The following is a 14436-nucleotide window of genomic DNA, read 5'->3' as shown; positions in this document are numbered from 1 at the left end:
GAGGGGAAATAAACCAAACCAAAAAACAAACCAAACAAGAAAAATTTGCACCGGTAAGCAGGCTGTGCGGTTCAAACTTTTATTCCAAGGCATTTCAGTGACCAGACTTCCAGGCCCTCACAGCGGCAGGTGTCCCAGGATGAGGGCGGCCGGGGCAGAGCGCTGTGCCGCCGCTCCCCGTGACCCCGCTGCAGTCACATCGACGACACGGAGACGTCTCTGCGACAGCAGCTCAGCCTGGCCCTCGGAAAGAAATGTTAACAAACCCGCCTCCAGTTCTGTTCCCACTCTCTCCAACTCCTAGAGAAGTTACTGTGTGCGAGCAGATGTGGACTCAGCAGCCCTTAGCAAATAACTGATTAAGATTTTATTTAAACATTTTTTTAAAATCACTGTCACAACTGTCCTTACATTCAATCACCTCTTTTTTTATCAAATTTTCTTTTGTCCGAAGTTTATACTCTCTATTTTTCCTTTCTTTTTACAGTCTCTTCCCCTTTCTTTTTTAAATGCTTCCTTATTCCCGGAACACTTTAATATTGTAGCATTTACCTCCTTTTAGTCTCAGGCGCCACAATTGATAGCATAGCGTCGGCCAAAATATTTGCACACAGAAGGCATGTGGAGAGAAAGGAAGTCCTTTTGTGCATAAAACATTCTTGCCAAAGGAAAGCTCTAAGCGTCTAAGCTCTGTAGGTGCAGAGCCTAACAAAAGAACCTGAGGAAATCTGAGATAGACAGTCTCTTAGCCCTCCCAGCAGCAAAGAGGTAGATGCAGCACTGCTTTTCATGTAGACTGAAAGGGGAAATTTCGTGGGCAAATCCTCATCAACTCCTTTTGTTGGCAGCCCTTTATGCAAAGCACTGGGGTGTTCTCATGGCTGCTACCCCAGGAGAACAAATAATCGACAAAGATTAGATTAATTGGATACACTGGTTAGGCTATACCTGGCTTGTAGAATGGGAGCTTGACACCCATGCTAACCGATTAATGTAGCGTGCATTCCTTACATTGAAAAACCCAGATTTTTGATGCAGCTAAGTGAAACAGTACTCCTTTTTAAAAAAAAATATCCCCATAATCCCTAAACTAGGCAGGTTCATCTTTAAAAAGGAGAAATCTAAATTAAACATGGCAAAGGTACATTGTATCAAAAACACATTTTTATGCTTCTCTATTCAGCTCTTTGCCCTGTAGTGTAAGGGCCATTTGTGCGTGAAAAGTCCTGTTGATCCTCTTCATCCAAATCCAAAATGTCTGGAACATCATCTGACTCTGAAGACAGGTCTGTAATAGTGAAATCTGGAACCTGTGTAGGAATGAAATTTCAATCAATTTAAAAGTAAAACTGAACAAATTTGTGCAGTACTCCTTCACTGAGGACACAGAGATGCTCAGCACTTTTAGAAATCAGACCCAGCATCCTGATTACAGAGTGAAATCTGCTCAGACATATAGGAAACACAAAGCATTAAGACAGACCAAATACTACACACGATGGAAATCACTTGCTTAGAAGGCAGGATTTTATAGCAGAGGTCGAAAAGAGCTGAACTTAGTAGACAATTTAGTGAAACTGGTGACTGGAAAATTAAGAATGGAGGTTTGTAAACTAATTTTGCCTTTCTTCTTTTCACAAAAGCAATGGCCTGTACAAAGTAATCTGTCCTTAGGAGACTGGTATGGATTGCTGTGTTGCTCTGCCTGCCTACAGCATCAAACCTTTCCTGAGGAAACAAATACCTGGAACTGTCATTTCACTTTGGCCTTTGTTTTAACTGCATGTATAGCATTCTGCACTGCAAAGCAGCACAAGGTTTCAGGAATTGCCAGAGAGACATCAGTGGATACATGGATGTTACAGACTTCTAAAAATGTTGGCTAAGACACTTACGAGCTTAAGTCCCAACCCTTAAGTCCCCTTAGTAGGACTTAGATTACTTAGGTAGGCAATTCTGAAAAATGGGATATCGTTAGGCAATTTGCTCATAACCAAAAGTTTTTTGTTACAAGTGAAAAATACATCTGTAGTTTGATTTATGGTTAATATTGGTGATGTGACATACTTGGAGCCAGACACAATATCAGCAAATAACTACTGCTGCATTTTTACAGGACTTTGGTTCTACATGTTCAAAGCAACAGCAAATTGTAGGCATTTCTGTAACTTAAGCTCAGCACGGACTGAGCTTAATTTTTAATCCATTCCCTAACTGCAAAACACCTTATGACTTACTTTAATGAAAGACAGTAGGAAGGAAAACCTATGCTTTGCCTGCTATGAAGACATGTAAGAAGGGCGGACAATATACCAAATAAACAGACTACTGCTTCAGCTACCAGGTTGTACACAGCATGGAAGCACTGCATGTTAATTTAGTTTCCTCCAAAGTAGGTAGTCATTGGACACTGGGGAACTTTGAGATACTAATTATTAATTAAAACTGATCTTTAGAAGAACTTAAGCAGCATGTGACTAACTAGGCACTACTGCGAATACCATGAAATGCATGGACCACTTTGAGAACTTAAGCTTGATCAAAATAAGATCAATAATTTTTGTTTCCCAAAAAACCAAAAGGCACTAGGAATGCGGGAAACACATCTTTCTACCAGCAACAATTATCTTGCATCTTTCTGCTGATGGCAGTTTTCCTAAAACTCTCACTACTGCACTTAGAGAAAGCAACAAGTTTTCCCATTATCAGCACATAATCCTGTATTTCATACTGCAGTACAAACACAGGTATCCTAACACGACTAAGTAGTCCATATGCAGTTTTTAAGAATGTGCCCAAATGGATGGTTAAAATTTATTTGCACTGACCAGGACACAACCACGTTCAGTAAGTGTGTCTCACCAGAGACAATTTTCTCTATCATATGTTTAAGAGGCTTTTATTAGTCTTATCTGTTTTGTTCTTAGTGACACCAGAGTAATTGCTCAAAATGTAAGTTTCTGTTTTCTTCATCTCCCTAATGCATGCAGTAGAAGAATCTAACTCCTTTAACGTAAGATTTTGCTAGCCATGAAAAACTTCAAATTGGAGTGTATCTCAGCATGAGTAAAACAGACTGGATGTCAGAATGAATCACCGTGGTAAATTGTATTAGAATCACATATTCTGACATTTGCATCAGTCTAACTAAAACAATGCAAAGCCCTTGGTATTATGGGACTGCTTACGTACAGGACCTTTGCTTCCACATCACTTTTCACAGTTGATGCATTGCTTTGTTTCAATTTCCTATCAGTTCTTGCAATAAAAGAGTAGGGCCAGATATAACTCTTCTTCATACAATTTCTCTGTATGATTCAGTAAATCAGTTACAAAGATATAACACTTGCAACATCCGTACATAGAATGGTGAAAATAAATACTTTGGCACTTTGCTGGCTTCATATACAAATGTTAATGTCAATACCAACAACTTTAATCCATTTTTTTCTTGCTAAGTTTTTAGAACTCAGCCCCTAGAATTTTGACACAACGTTCTCGTTTTCTGAACTTTCAGAACAAGCGCTTATTTCTAGTCATCAGGGACTGTATTATCTAAAAGAAATACAATTGCCATGAATTGGCAATAAATGAAATTAATTTAACAAAACACTGTGCACAATACCTCCAGCAAGATGCTGCATGTAGGACTCCCTGATCACACAAATTACTAACCAATCATGCTTAAAAATAAGTTTGGTTCTGTTTCCTCTTTTTAATTAGATGGTTTAAAAAAAGTTTTCTGGTGGTATTTACTGCTTTTTTTAAATAAAGAGAAATAACTCATCAGTTGTTCCCAAATCCTTTCACCTATTTAACTAGCTATAAAATATTACCCTAAGTTGAATTCTGGAAAAGATTATTGCAAAAATATTAATCTTGAATATTGAATATAATTTTGAATTTCAAAAGCTTTACACCTTTCTTTAGATTGAGGCAAACTAGCTACAACTCCAGTCCTTATACAAATCTTGTAATTTGGCTTTGACCAATGCTATAAATATGTTTGCAAAACTTGCATACCATATGGAGCTATTTACAAATGCTTATATTGAAAGCTTTCGTAAAAAACGATTATCAGCAATGATACAATAATAGTTCTCTGTTAAATACACCTGGGAAGAGAATGTGTCAATTAGAATGAAAAATTTTTGCATGATCTCTAAAAGAGAAAAAGTAATTTTCTGAATTCTAAATAAACCCTAAATAACCTTACAAGTGATGATTATGTTAGTATTCTAACCTTTACCATAACAGGTTTTGTGTTACTATGCAGCCTTTGACATTCTCCCATTTCATCTAGTTTACCTGCCTTGCTGAAAATAGTTGAATCTACTTCCTATAATTTTCAACACATCTGCTCTTGCCTTTTTTAAAAGGTTCCAGAGAAACCTCACAGCTTTCTAGCCCAAGCTATATCCCTCAAACATGATTTTGGACTAAGAGGAAACAAGCTTCCGTGCAGTGCAGCTGAGCTCTTTAATAAATGTAATTAACAGGTAAGATGGCAGTATCTCAGGTTTCCCTTCTTTTTTTGTGAGGAAGCACCTCAGCTTCAGTCAAAAACAAGTGGCAAAAAACCAAGGCTTTGGAAGGCATCATTCTTGCCTCCAGTGGACATATTAATAGTCACTCTCTCTAGCTGCAGTAGAAAAAAATACCAAGTTCTGTCTGTACAGCTGCAGTTAAGACTGGAGTGTGGGAATATGCTATGTTAAATTACCTGCAATAAGATGCTAAATTACCATGCAAGTACAGTTGCAAATCAGTTTAAACATTCAGTGCTCTCCTTATTAGCAGAGTCTAATAATACTAATCAGAGAATTATATTCTATATAATAAATCAGAAACATAACAATTTGCTGTTATTCAGCCCTCTCCTCCACTGCCAAAGGGTTCCTAATCCTGATTGATGGGGGGGTGGGGGAGGGGGAATTGGGGGGTTGTGTGTGTGTGGATAGAAACTTAAAAACTTGGAGGATGGGCAGCATCCAACAAAACAAGTATCTATCACAACAGCATGACACAGGAGCCCAAGCATTAGGAAGGCATTTAACCAGGCCTTGTTCTGCTTGCAGTCACCAGATATAGGTCAACTGCCCGAAGTCCAAGTAACTTTTCAACAGAAGCCACCCAACACTGCATGGTAAGGGAGAAGGGCTTTGAAGGTCAAGGCTGGTAACAAGTTTTCCTTGCTTTCTACTTCAGCTGCTTGCTGAGGTTTAGTAAAGCTGGACAGCCATGCAAGGGTAAAACCAGTAACACAAGACAGAACAGACACAATGTACTGCTCCTGCACTGATACCAGATGATGCTGCTTATTTCTCAGTCCTTAAAAGACATTGTAAAGTTCAAATATCTTATTTGATTGATCACCTCAGGATGCAGTCCCAGAGCAGTTAGACTTTAAAACACACCTAGAAAAATGGGAATTCCCTTCTTTGAACAGCCCAGTGCCCCCACACCTAATTAGCTCCATTTGGTTCCTGAGCACATCTGCAACAGTGGATGCACTCTACAAGCATTATTATGAATGGAGATAAAAAGGATATTCTTGCTGGACCTTGCAATAGTTAAACTAAATGCAAAAAGAAATTAATTCCTGGAAGCACTCTGTCTCCCTAAGTCTTAACTCAGGCTCTGGCTGAAAAGGAGTCTCACCACCTCATGTTAATTTCATATTAAACACATCCCTTATAGAAAGTGAGTATTTAAAGCTGGGAGTTACAGAATCTTTATCTGTAATCCTGTTTTGTTATAGTTTTATTTAATACTGTGCTTAAAACAGTCTTCCTCACACTTCTAGGCCAACCCTGACCTAACAGCTATCCCTCTCACATTAGAAGGCTGGACATGTAATTTGCTTTAGTGCCTACATCATGCCAGGTGGAGGTATTGTTCCATGTAGCAATGTGTCACTATTTGATAAGCTTTCTTTGAACTGCATTTGGTGACCTCTTTGAAAATGGTGGCTGGCATTGCTACACTAGATGATTGCAACCCAAAGTTGTATAGGGCATGCATCAGAAAAAAAGATACAACTTACCTGGACAGCTCTAAACCAAGAAAGCTTTTTTCTTAGTGACTAATTCTTTTCCAGTGGAGGGGTTCACAGGATTTACTGAGAACAACTCCACCCAAGTAGTTGAGTGTTAATGTACATTTGTCACTCAAGTTCAAGAGGATAAATAAAGTTAAGTTAAAACTGGTGATGCAGCTGAGAAGTAAATACTGTTTATAGGGAGTCAGAAGACAAAGCAGGTAGATGGCCATGTCATGGACACACAACACCTACTGTGAAAGGAGGAGAGGGTTCTTTTGTCCATATCCATCTCTTTTCAATATTAGAGCATCCAGCAGCTCACAGCTTAGGTCATCTTTAAAGGTGACAACAGCAAGGATCAACAAAAGCAGCAGTAAAGCTAAGACTCAGTGGATGGATACACAGAAATTCAAAAGGAAGGAAATGCTGCAGCAGTATCTTATCTATCTATCAATACATACACAAACATTTTCAGTGCACATCTACTTCATTTGCATGTCAAGCTTGCTTTCTGCTGGACCCAGTCTGAGGGAGTCACAGAAGAGCAAGTTAGATTGTTTTAAAACAAAGGAGACAGGCTTTGGCTACTAAAGCATTTATTACTAACATACAAAAATGAGTTACAAAATGATGGCTACAAAAACACACACACACAACAGCAGGCACCTGGGTACAAACAGCATGAATCTTGCCTTTATACTGCATATGAAAAAATCTGTTGATAATTATTTGGTCAGTCACTGGAACAGTGTTCGTGGAGCATCTAGATGATGCTCTTAGTCATATGGTTGAGTTTTTAGGTACTCCTGCAAGCAGCAGGAGTCGAACTTGATGATGCTTATGGGTCCGTTCCAGCTTGAGATACTCTATGATTCTGTGGTCAAGTTACTGTGTTATACAATAGTTAAGTTCATACAGTTAATGTTAACACTGTCACAGCATTTAACTCCTGCTGACTCATTCAGAAACCCCACTTTCAGCTTTGGCATTCTGCATTCACAGAACTTTTGTCATGAATTGTGTAGCAATAGAATCTGATAGTCAGATTCGTAATTATCAAATGTGTGATCTGCAGCAAACATAGCATTTAAGTGTACATAGCTAGACTGTACAGCTTTTTAATGCATTTCATAGTATGTAAGGCCTTTATATCATTCTGGTAAAGATTAAGCAACAAATCAAAGGTGGGTTTCATTTAGACTAGTGGTATTAATACCACTGAAGCATTGTGAGGTGCTTGACAGACAAACAGGGCATCTTGATAACTGTAAGCTGCCAATACTCAGGCACTTGAGTCTAATTGGAATTTTTAAGAGTGGCTTAACTACGCAGGACAATACAGCCCATGTGTAACAGTGTCCAGGCCTGTAGATTCCCCTATTCCTGTATTTATGGATTTTTCACCAAAAAATTGTGAAAATGGGTATTTTTGAAAGCGGCACGTAGTAAGGCCACTTGTTTGGTCAGTCAGCAGAGTACATGCATGCTATGCAGTTTATTCAGTAGTGTGTTCAGGCTGTTTGTCTTTCTGGCTGGGACTTTCCTCCCCTTCACCTTTGCTTTCAGCATGCTGAATGCCAGGCAGTTGTAGGTAAAAGGGACCTACCAGCCAGTTGAGCGGTGTGTTGTTAACAAGATAATCCATCACATCATCCAGAGACTCCTTCATTTTCTTCAGCTGTCCTTTGCTAGCTGCAATAAAGCTGTCTGATAATTCTTGGAAGGAGGATGCTGACCGAAAGCTCTGGTAGACATCACCGGCCACTGACCCAACACTGTAAACCTGATCCTGCACATTCTGTGGCAGCCCCTGTAGGCTTGAGACCAGTGTGAGGCAGGTGGTCTGAAGCTGCTGAGTGAGGCTCCGTGCAATAGCTAGAGTTCTTGACTCAATGTGCTAGAACGAAGAAACATAATGGCACATTAGTATCTTTTTATGACTGCAGCAGCTTTTTGTTGTTCAAGATACATAAAGAAGCAAAGTAAGGGGGATGTGAGTGAAACAAAGCTATAGCAGATAATAAACCAAGTTTTAAGTCAAAGTCATAAAAGTACTTGATATTTCTTCAACACTCAAGTACTTTGTGAAAAGAAACATTGATAGCTTCTACCGAGTAACAGTCAAGCAGATTCTTGCTTCAACTCTGGATAACAAGTCACAGCAGGTAAGTACATTCTAATCAACTAACCATTCCCAAAAGCTACATGTAGGACGCAGTGAGTCTTGTGACTAAGACTGCTGACAAATCATTACTTCTGGTCTGGACACATCAGATAAATGGTTTCTAGTTAACCTACATACAGATATCCCAACACAGGTTCACATGCTAAACAAGATGAGCATTCTCAAGAGACCACAATGGGTCTTTGAAGAGTGTTTGCAGGAAATAGGCTCATTTAAGAGTTCAGGTCCCCTACTTTTCAGAAGCCAGCTGCCCTGACCTTCAGCATCCAGATTCCACATTTGCACATAAGCTTGTCTGTTGCACACTTCAGGGACTGTTAGTTTGCCATTACCTTGATGGGATACAATCCATTTATTTTTGGTGTACATCTACTTACCTCAGCACTACGCAGATCATCACCATCATTTTGGCCTGTATTTTTCTTCCATTCTACCCAGGATTGATAAAGCTTTTCCTGAGCACCAAGAAGCTTCTTATTGGCACTATTCACATTCTTTCTGGCATACTCGATCTGAAATACAGCCAAATAAGGAAGTAGAGCCAAGAGTCCCAACACTTTCTTAGGGCTACTCTATCTTGACTGTTTCATAACCTCGTTTTAACATACTTCATTAATTCAGTATAAACAACTTTGGGGAGTATAAGAGTGTGTTTAGTCTCTTCAAAGAATTGAAAACTGGAAGCAGTTTTAAGATGTTATGTAGTGTTCCCCTCTGCCTCAACTATTTCCCCCTCCCCCACTGGCATCCTACAGGAGGAACTGCAAGTGTATAGAAGGCCATGACTCTATGTGCAGTCTGTCATGTACATAAAAGTATGTTGCTAGGATAAGACTGTTGAAGTACCAGAAATGCTCAGAGATAGAAGCAGCAAGAGAGCAAAACCCAAAAGAATTTGAAATTTTACTAATAAAAAGGACTTAAAGGACTGATGTGTTTCTAAATTGCATGACACTTTCTTCACTGAATGCAGTATGTGTCAAAACCAGCACTACAAAACAGGAATAAATACGTCACTTCTGTTTCTGAAGTGCTTGCAGTTACAAGCAATTGCTCATTAGTTCAGAGCTTAGCCTGATTTAGAACTCTCCTGAACTGTGATGAAAATCTCTTAACAGCAAATGCTTTATATTTAAAATATGCATTTAGTCAGAGAGCAATCCCAGTTTTCCTGTGACTCTTCTGGCTGTTTTCTTCACTCTAAAACAATGCCAACACATGCTTTTTATATATCAAGTGAAAGCTTAAACTTACCAGACTAACAGTGCAGTGGAGCTGAGAGATTGTCTCCTGGCTTTTCTGTTTAGCATCTCTAACTTTGTTTAAGGCTTGTTGGTAGGCACGTGTGCGGACCTTCGAAGACAGGGATCCTAGTCTAACATAGTAGCTTGGCTTTTGGACTCCAACTTCAAAACCTTCAACGTTTGCAGCTTCCCTCTCTAGGTATTTAGAAAGGAAGCAAATTGATCACTGGAGGAAAACTTAAGAGGTCTGAGACAATTCTATCTGCCTAGTAACAGCTGAATACTGGGCTTGCTGAGCAGTCCTTTAGCACCATGGGTAGGCTGATAGACCACTTTACAGAGAAATCCTTACTTTCATTCTGCTTCCTTGTGAAGACGCTGCTACTACAACCAGCAAGGCAAAAGGCAGTTTGGAAAGCACATGCCCCCTTCCCCACTATGAGTAAGCAATAAATGGATGATTGCTTGCTTCTCTCCAATATAAGCATTCCAACAAAATCAAACCTTGAATTGGTCTTACCTAATTCTGCTTCTGTAAGTGGGAGATACTGGTCTACAAGGGTCTCGGATTTCGTGAGAGCACTGTCCACTCCACTGCTCATCATCTGTACCACACGACTTCCCAGGACAGTGTTAATGCTGCCATTGACAACTGACTTGGTCATTTCTACGCTGTCTTGCACTGCTTCTTTAGTCTTGCCCACAACTCCAGTGATCGTGTGAGCAACAGTTTCCTTGGCACCAGTCACAGTGGTTGTAACAGCTTCTCTGGCTCCAACAACTGCATCCTTGGCATTGGCAACAACCTGCCATAAGACATACATGGATTTACTAAAAATATTAACTAGTGAGAGCTACATAATCCAGGAAATAATAAATTTCTGCTAAAGTTCGTATGAGATTGGTTATCTAGGAGAAATTTTGCTCTGAAAAAATATGCACAAGAGGAAAAAAAAGACTATGACTGCTATGTAGCCTTCAACTCAAAAAACTTCAGTGAATGTAATCCAGGCACTTCACACTGACCAGGAAAGAGACAAAGACTCAAGTTTTAAAAGACACCCACCAGTGAACTGCACTCATAGAAAGATGTTGGTCAAGTGGTGGGCAATTTAAAATAATAATTAAAAAAACCTTAATGGTCTCCCAAAGGCAACAAACAGTTCCACAGATACACCTTTGACTTTCTCATTGCTTCCAAGCTATCCTTCAGGCCCAGGTTTTTGGAATCTGCCTCTCCGGGGTTTTAGTGATAATAGAAAAGAAGAGTGTATGGCTCTTCTGCTTAGCATACATAAATGCATAAACTTACCTTGTCAGTGGGTTGATTCAGTATAGGCAGTCTCTCTTCAATTTTGTCTAGACCTATACAAGCATAGTTGTTGGCAACTACAACTATAAAAGAAATTACAAGAGTTGGTTTTAATTACTTTTTTCCCCAAGTAAAACAACTCAAACTGAAAATTCCTCTAGAAAAAGAACTCATGCAACACCCTTAAAGTAGTTTCCTTCTCTTCTCAGTGAGATTTGAGGCAGCAAAGCCAAAGAACAAGGCAGATTTACAGTGCCAGAAAAAAAATCCTCACTTTTAGGCAGAGAAAATTCATTTGATAATTTACAAGCAACTGGTAGAAAACACCTGGCCCTCTGTCATTCTTTGAAACCAGGTTTCAGGTTACAACAGCCTTGTGACACAGCTTCCAAATTTAACCAGTTCTCAGTGCAAGAAAATACAACAGTAGCATTTGAAACCAGGTGAAAGGTGAGGAGGATGTTGAGCAAGAGATTGTGTAATCATCTCACATATCAAGTCATCAATCAATTTAGTATTATGAAAGCCAGAATCTGCTTTCACTCTGGATTTTTTTTTTTTTAAGTCTTATCAATCTGTAATCAGTTATGCAACAAGCCAGGCAACAGGTTCAGTCAGCAACCCAAAACAGCATTCCAGACCAGCATGACCATGTTAAACCACACGTGCATTTGGATATGTAAAACAATCAGTTGAACTAAAGCTATCAACAGCTTCATCTTTGCCTTACTTTGTGGTTCCAACTTCTGAATGATGGGCATAGCACTTGTCATGGCTACCGATGTAATTGTCTTCACTCCTTTCTCTGCTATCTCACATACTGACTTCAGATAAGGATGGTTATCCTTTGTGGTGATGTAAGCTGTGGATACCATATCATAGGTGGAGCTCACCAAAGGAAGGTTGGTAACTCTCGATACAATGTTCTGTTTAAAAGAGAAAGGCGTTAGTTGACTCCTATTTTTCTGATATAGATAAAGAAATTATGGGATTAACTCAGACATACCTGCTGTGGATCAGTTGCTGCCAATGCCATTTTTTCAGGTCTTGAATCTTACACAGCCTGTGAAAGAAGCATATCTGAGTTATGGCATCATATCTGCTTCATCTAAGCACCAAACTTTGAAACCAACAATCTTCTTGTGATCCACCCCACTTAATGGGATCAGGATATTCACATTCATGCATAAAAGAATTAGATTTTATTGTAACAATTTACAAACCAAAAACTTGGTTTAGGCAATGCAGGTACCATACATGCATGAGACAGGCTTTACAGTAAAGCAGTTCATTGATGAATAACCAGATGGTGGAGTCATTTATTTTTCTAGAAGAGTTAAGACATACTTGGACTTATCTGTTCAGCCAGGACAAACAAAAGCCAGCCTGCAAGTCACTAAAAATCTAGTTTAAGATGTCCAAGCCAGACAAAGAACCCACCACCAATAGCTTTAATCAGATTAGATCTTCTAGGGAGCCTACCTAAGGCTCACTCTGTTCTGCTTGCTAAAAAGTTAGCATTCCTGTAACACAGAGAACATCGGATTTCCCCACTGCAGAAAATAAATCTCCTTTATGCTAACTTAGACTAAATTATTACACATTCCCCACTGAAACAAGTTGCAAAAACATTGGTCATTCAACAAATGTACAGTACTCAACATGCATTCCAACATGTATTCGAATGGAGAAAATACTAACAGCTCTCCCCACATGAAGCCTATAGAAGGAGCAGGGTATTGCAGTACCACATAAGGAGAACACACTGAAGCACACTGTCAGTCCTATGCACTGACTGAACTGACAGACTGAACTAAATCTGCAAGAAACACTTTTTCCATTAATGGTTTCACATAACGCTTAAGTTCTAGAAGAATCTGCATAAATGAAGGCAACAAAAAGGTAAACTGAGTCTGTCATCAAAAGGATGGTGGTTTACAAGGCCTTCTGCTGGGTTTGTCAAAGAGCCAACAGCAGTCTTCTGTCTCATATGTATGACAGCAAAAAAGGAACGTGTTAATATTCCGTCTGAGGCAAAGTAATACTTTTTCCCATTACGTAACAGGGAACAAGAACAAAGGCATCTTGTTAGCATTTTGCAGGCATATTTGCACATATTAATATACACATGCCATAAAGTAATGCCTGTAATGAGATTAACCACTGTACAGGGAGCACACAAGCAAGAAAAGTAACAGACAAGGGTTACAGCGGTAACAAGGAAGTTTTCCTTTCATTTAACAAGAATTTAAATACCCACAGGAACACACTATGTTTCTCGCACAGCGTCACAAGTCAGATCACTTGGAGTACTACTGAATTTCACTGTGAACTGAAAAGCATCCTACAGAACAGGAGAAGAGGCTAACGGCACAGAATCTGGCCGCTGAAGGAAGAAGGGCCATCACTTTAAGGATTATTCAATATTCGTAGTGTGTCTCATAAGATCCATCCACACAGCCCATACATTTGAATTTTAGTCAATAAACCAGCGCAGCTAGCCTGTGAAGCTACTCCTGCTCTTAAAGACAAGGAAGATAACTAGAATCTTGCACGGTTTCAGAGACCGCTTGAATTGGTTCAGCCCTAGCAAAAGTCGGATCTTCTGGAGCGGGTGAGTGAGACGCCTGGAGTCCAAGCCCAAGCGTACTTCAGAGACAGCAAGAGATTCTGAAGAAGAAAGCACATAGGCTACGTCACAGACTTCATTCCTACTCTCCCCCTCGCTATGGAAAGAAGTGAAAGAAAGCAGCGCGATGAGCCACGCACAACAGCCGCGGCGCCCGTTCTGCCCCGCCGCGGTACCCAAGGCAGGAACGTGCCCCGCTTTCCCAAGTGCCTCCACGGGCCGCTTCCGGGATGGGGCATTCTAACGCCGCTCCCGGGGGCCGACGAGGCTCTCGGGACTTTCTGGTCCCGGGAGAACCTCGGGCAGCCCACCGAAACGCGGCGGGCGGCAGGGCCCGCGGGGCCGGGGGCAGCGGGGGCGGCCCGGCGGTCAGTGCCGCACACCGGGCCGCAGCCCCCGCCCGCTTCGCCGCCGGACTCCACCATATTGCGGAGTCAGCCCCGCAGGGCGGGCAGGCGCCCGGCCCTCCCGCGGCCGCCGAGGGCCGCGCCGGGGCACTGGGCCGGCCGTACTCACCTGGGAGGAGGAACCGGAGCCGCCGCCGACTGGAGCAGGGGCAGGGTCGCGGGCACGGGCGCCGCCGCCGCTGAGTGGGGAGCGCCGGCCTCGCCCCGCTATTTATGGGGCGTCACCGCCACCGCGCGTCACCGCCGCCGCGGGGCGGGGCCGGACACGTACTGACCCCAGCGGCGGTCAGCGGGAGGGCAGAGCCCTGCTCGTGGACGTCTTAGGGAAGGGAGCTGGTGTGCAACTGGTCTTGCGGAAGGCCGGTTCACTAAGGCACAGAGTATGCTGAGTTGGAAGGGACGCATAAGGATCATCGAGTCCAATTCCTGGCCCTTCACAGCACCATCCCCAAGAGTCACACCATGTGCTTGAGAGCAGTGTCCAAATGCTTCTTGAACTCTTGTCAGGCTGGTGCTGTGATCACTTTCCTGGGGAGCCTGTTTCAGTGTCCAACCACCCTCGGGGTGAAAAACCTTTGCCTGATATCCAACCTAAACTTCCCCTGACCGCAGAGCA

At 41.4% G+C, this 14436-nt stretch overlaps 1 protein-coding gene across 2 annotated transcripts; it reads right to left on the bottom strand.

Moving 5' to 3' along the window:
* Positions 1–65: 65 nt before the first annotated feature.
* Positions 66–14050, bottom strand: PLIN2 (perilipin 2). Of its 2 annotated transcripts, XM_048291723.1 has the most exons (9): positions 13930–14050; positions 11791–11847; positions 11515–11710; positions 10785–10867; positions 9993–10278; positions 9483–9667; positions 8606–8740; positions 7650–7940; positions 66–1310 (listed from the first exon to the last, which is right to left on the bottom strand). In XM_048291723.1, the coding sequence occupies exons 2-9, from the start codon at positions 11818–11820 to the stop codon at positions 1176–1178; spliced, it is 1341 nt and encodes a 446-aa protein (XP_048147680.1). In that variant the 5' UTR covers positions 11821–11847; positions 13930–14050; the 3' UTR covers positions 66–1175. The 2 variants fall into 2 exon arrangements, with proteins under 2 accessions (XP_048147680.1, XP_048147681.1); XM_048291724.1 differs by lacking the exon at positions 66–1310 and having other exon boundaries at positions 2964–7940.
* Between the last annotated feature and the right edge of the window lie 386 nt (positions 14051–14436).

This window comes from Corvus hawaiiensis, chromosome Z (genome assembly GCF_020740725.1).
Source record: "Corvus hawaiiensis isolate bCorHaw1 chromosome Z, bCorHaw1.pri.cur, whole genome shotgun sequence".
NCBI classification, from domain to species: Eukaryota; Metazoa; Chordata; class Aves; order Passeriformes; family Corvidae; genus Corvus; species Corvus hawaiiensis.
The sequence above is the reverse complement of the archived record's forward strand: the minus strand, read 5'-3'. Positions and strand labels throughout refer to the sequence as shown.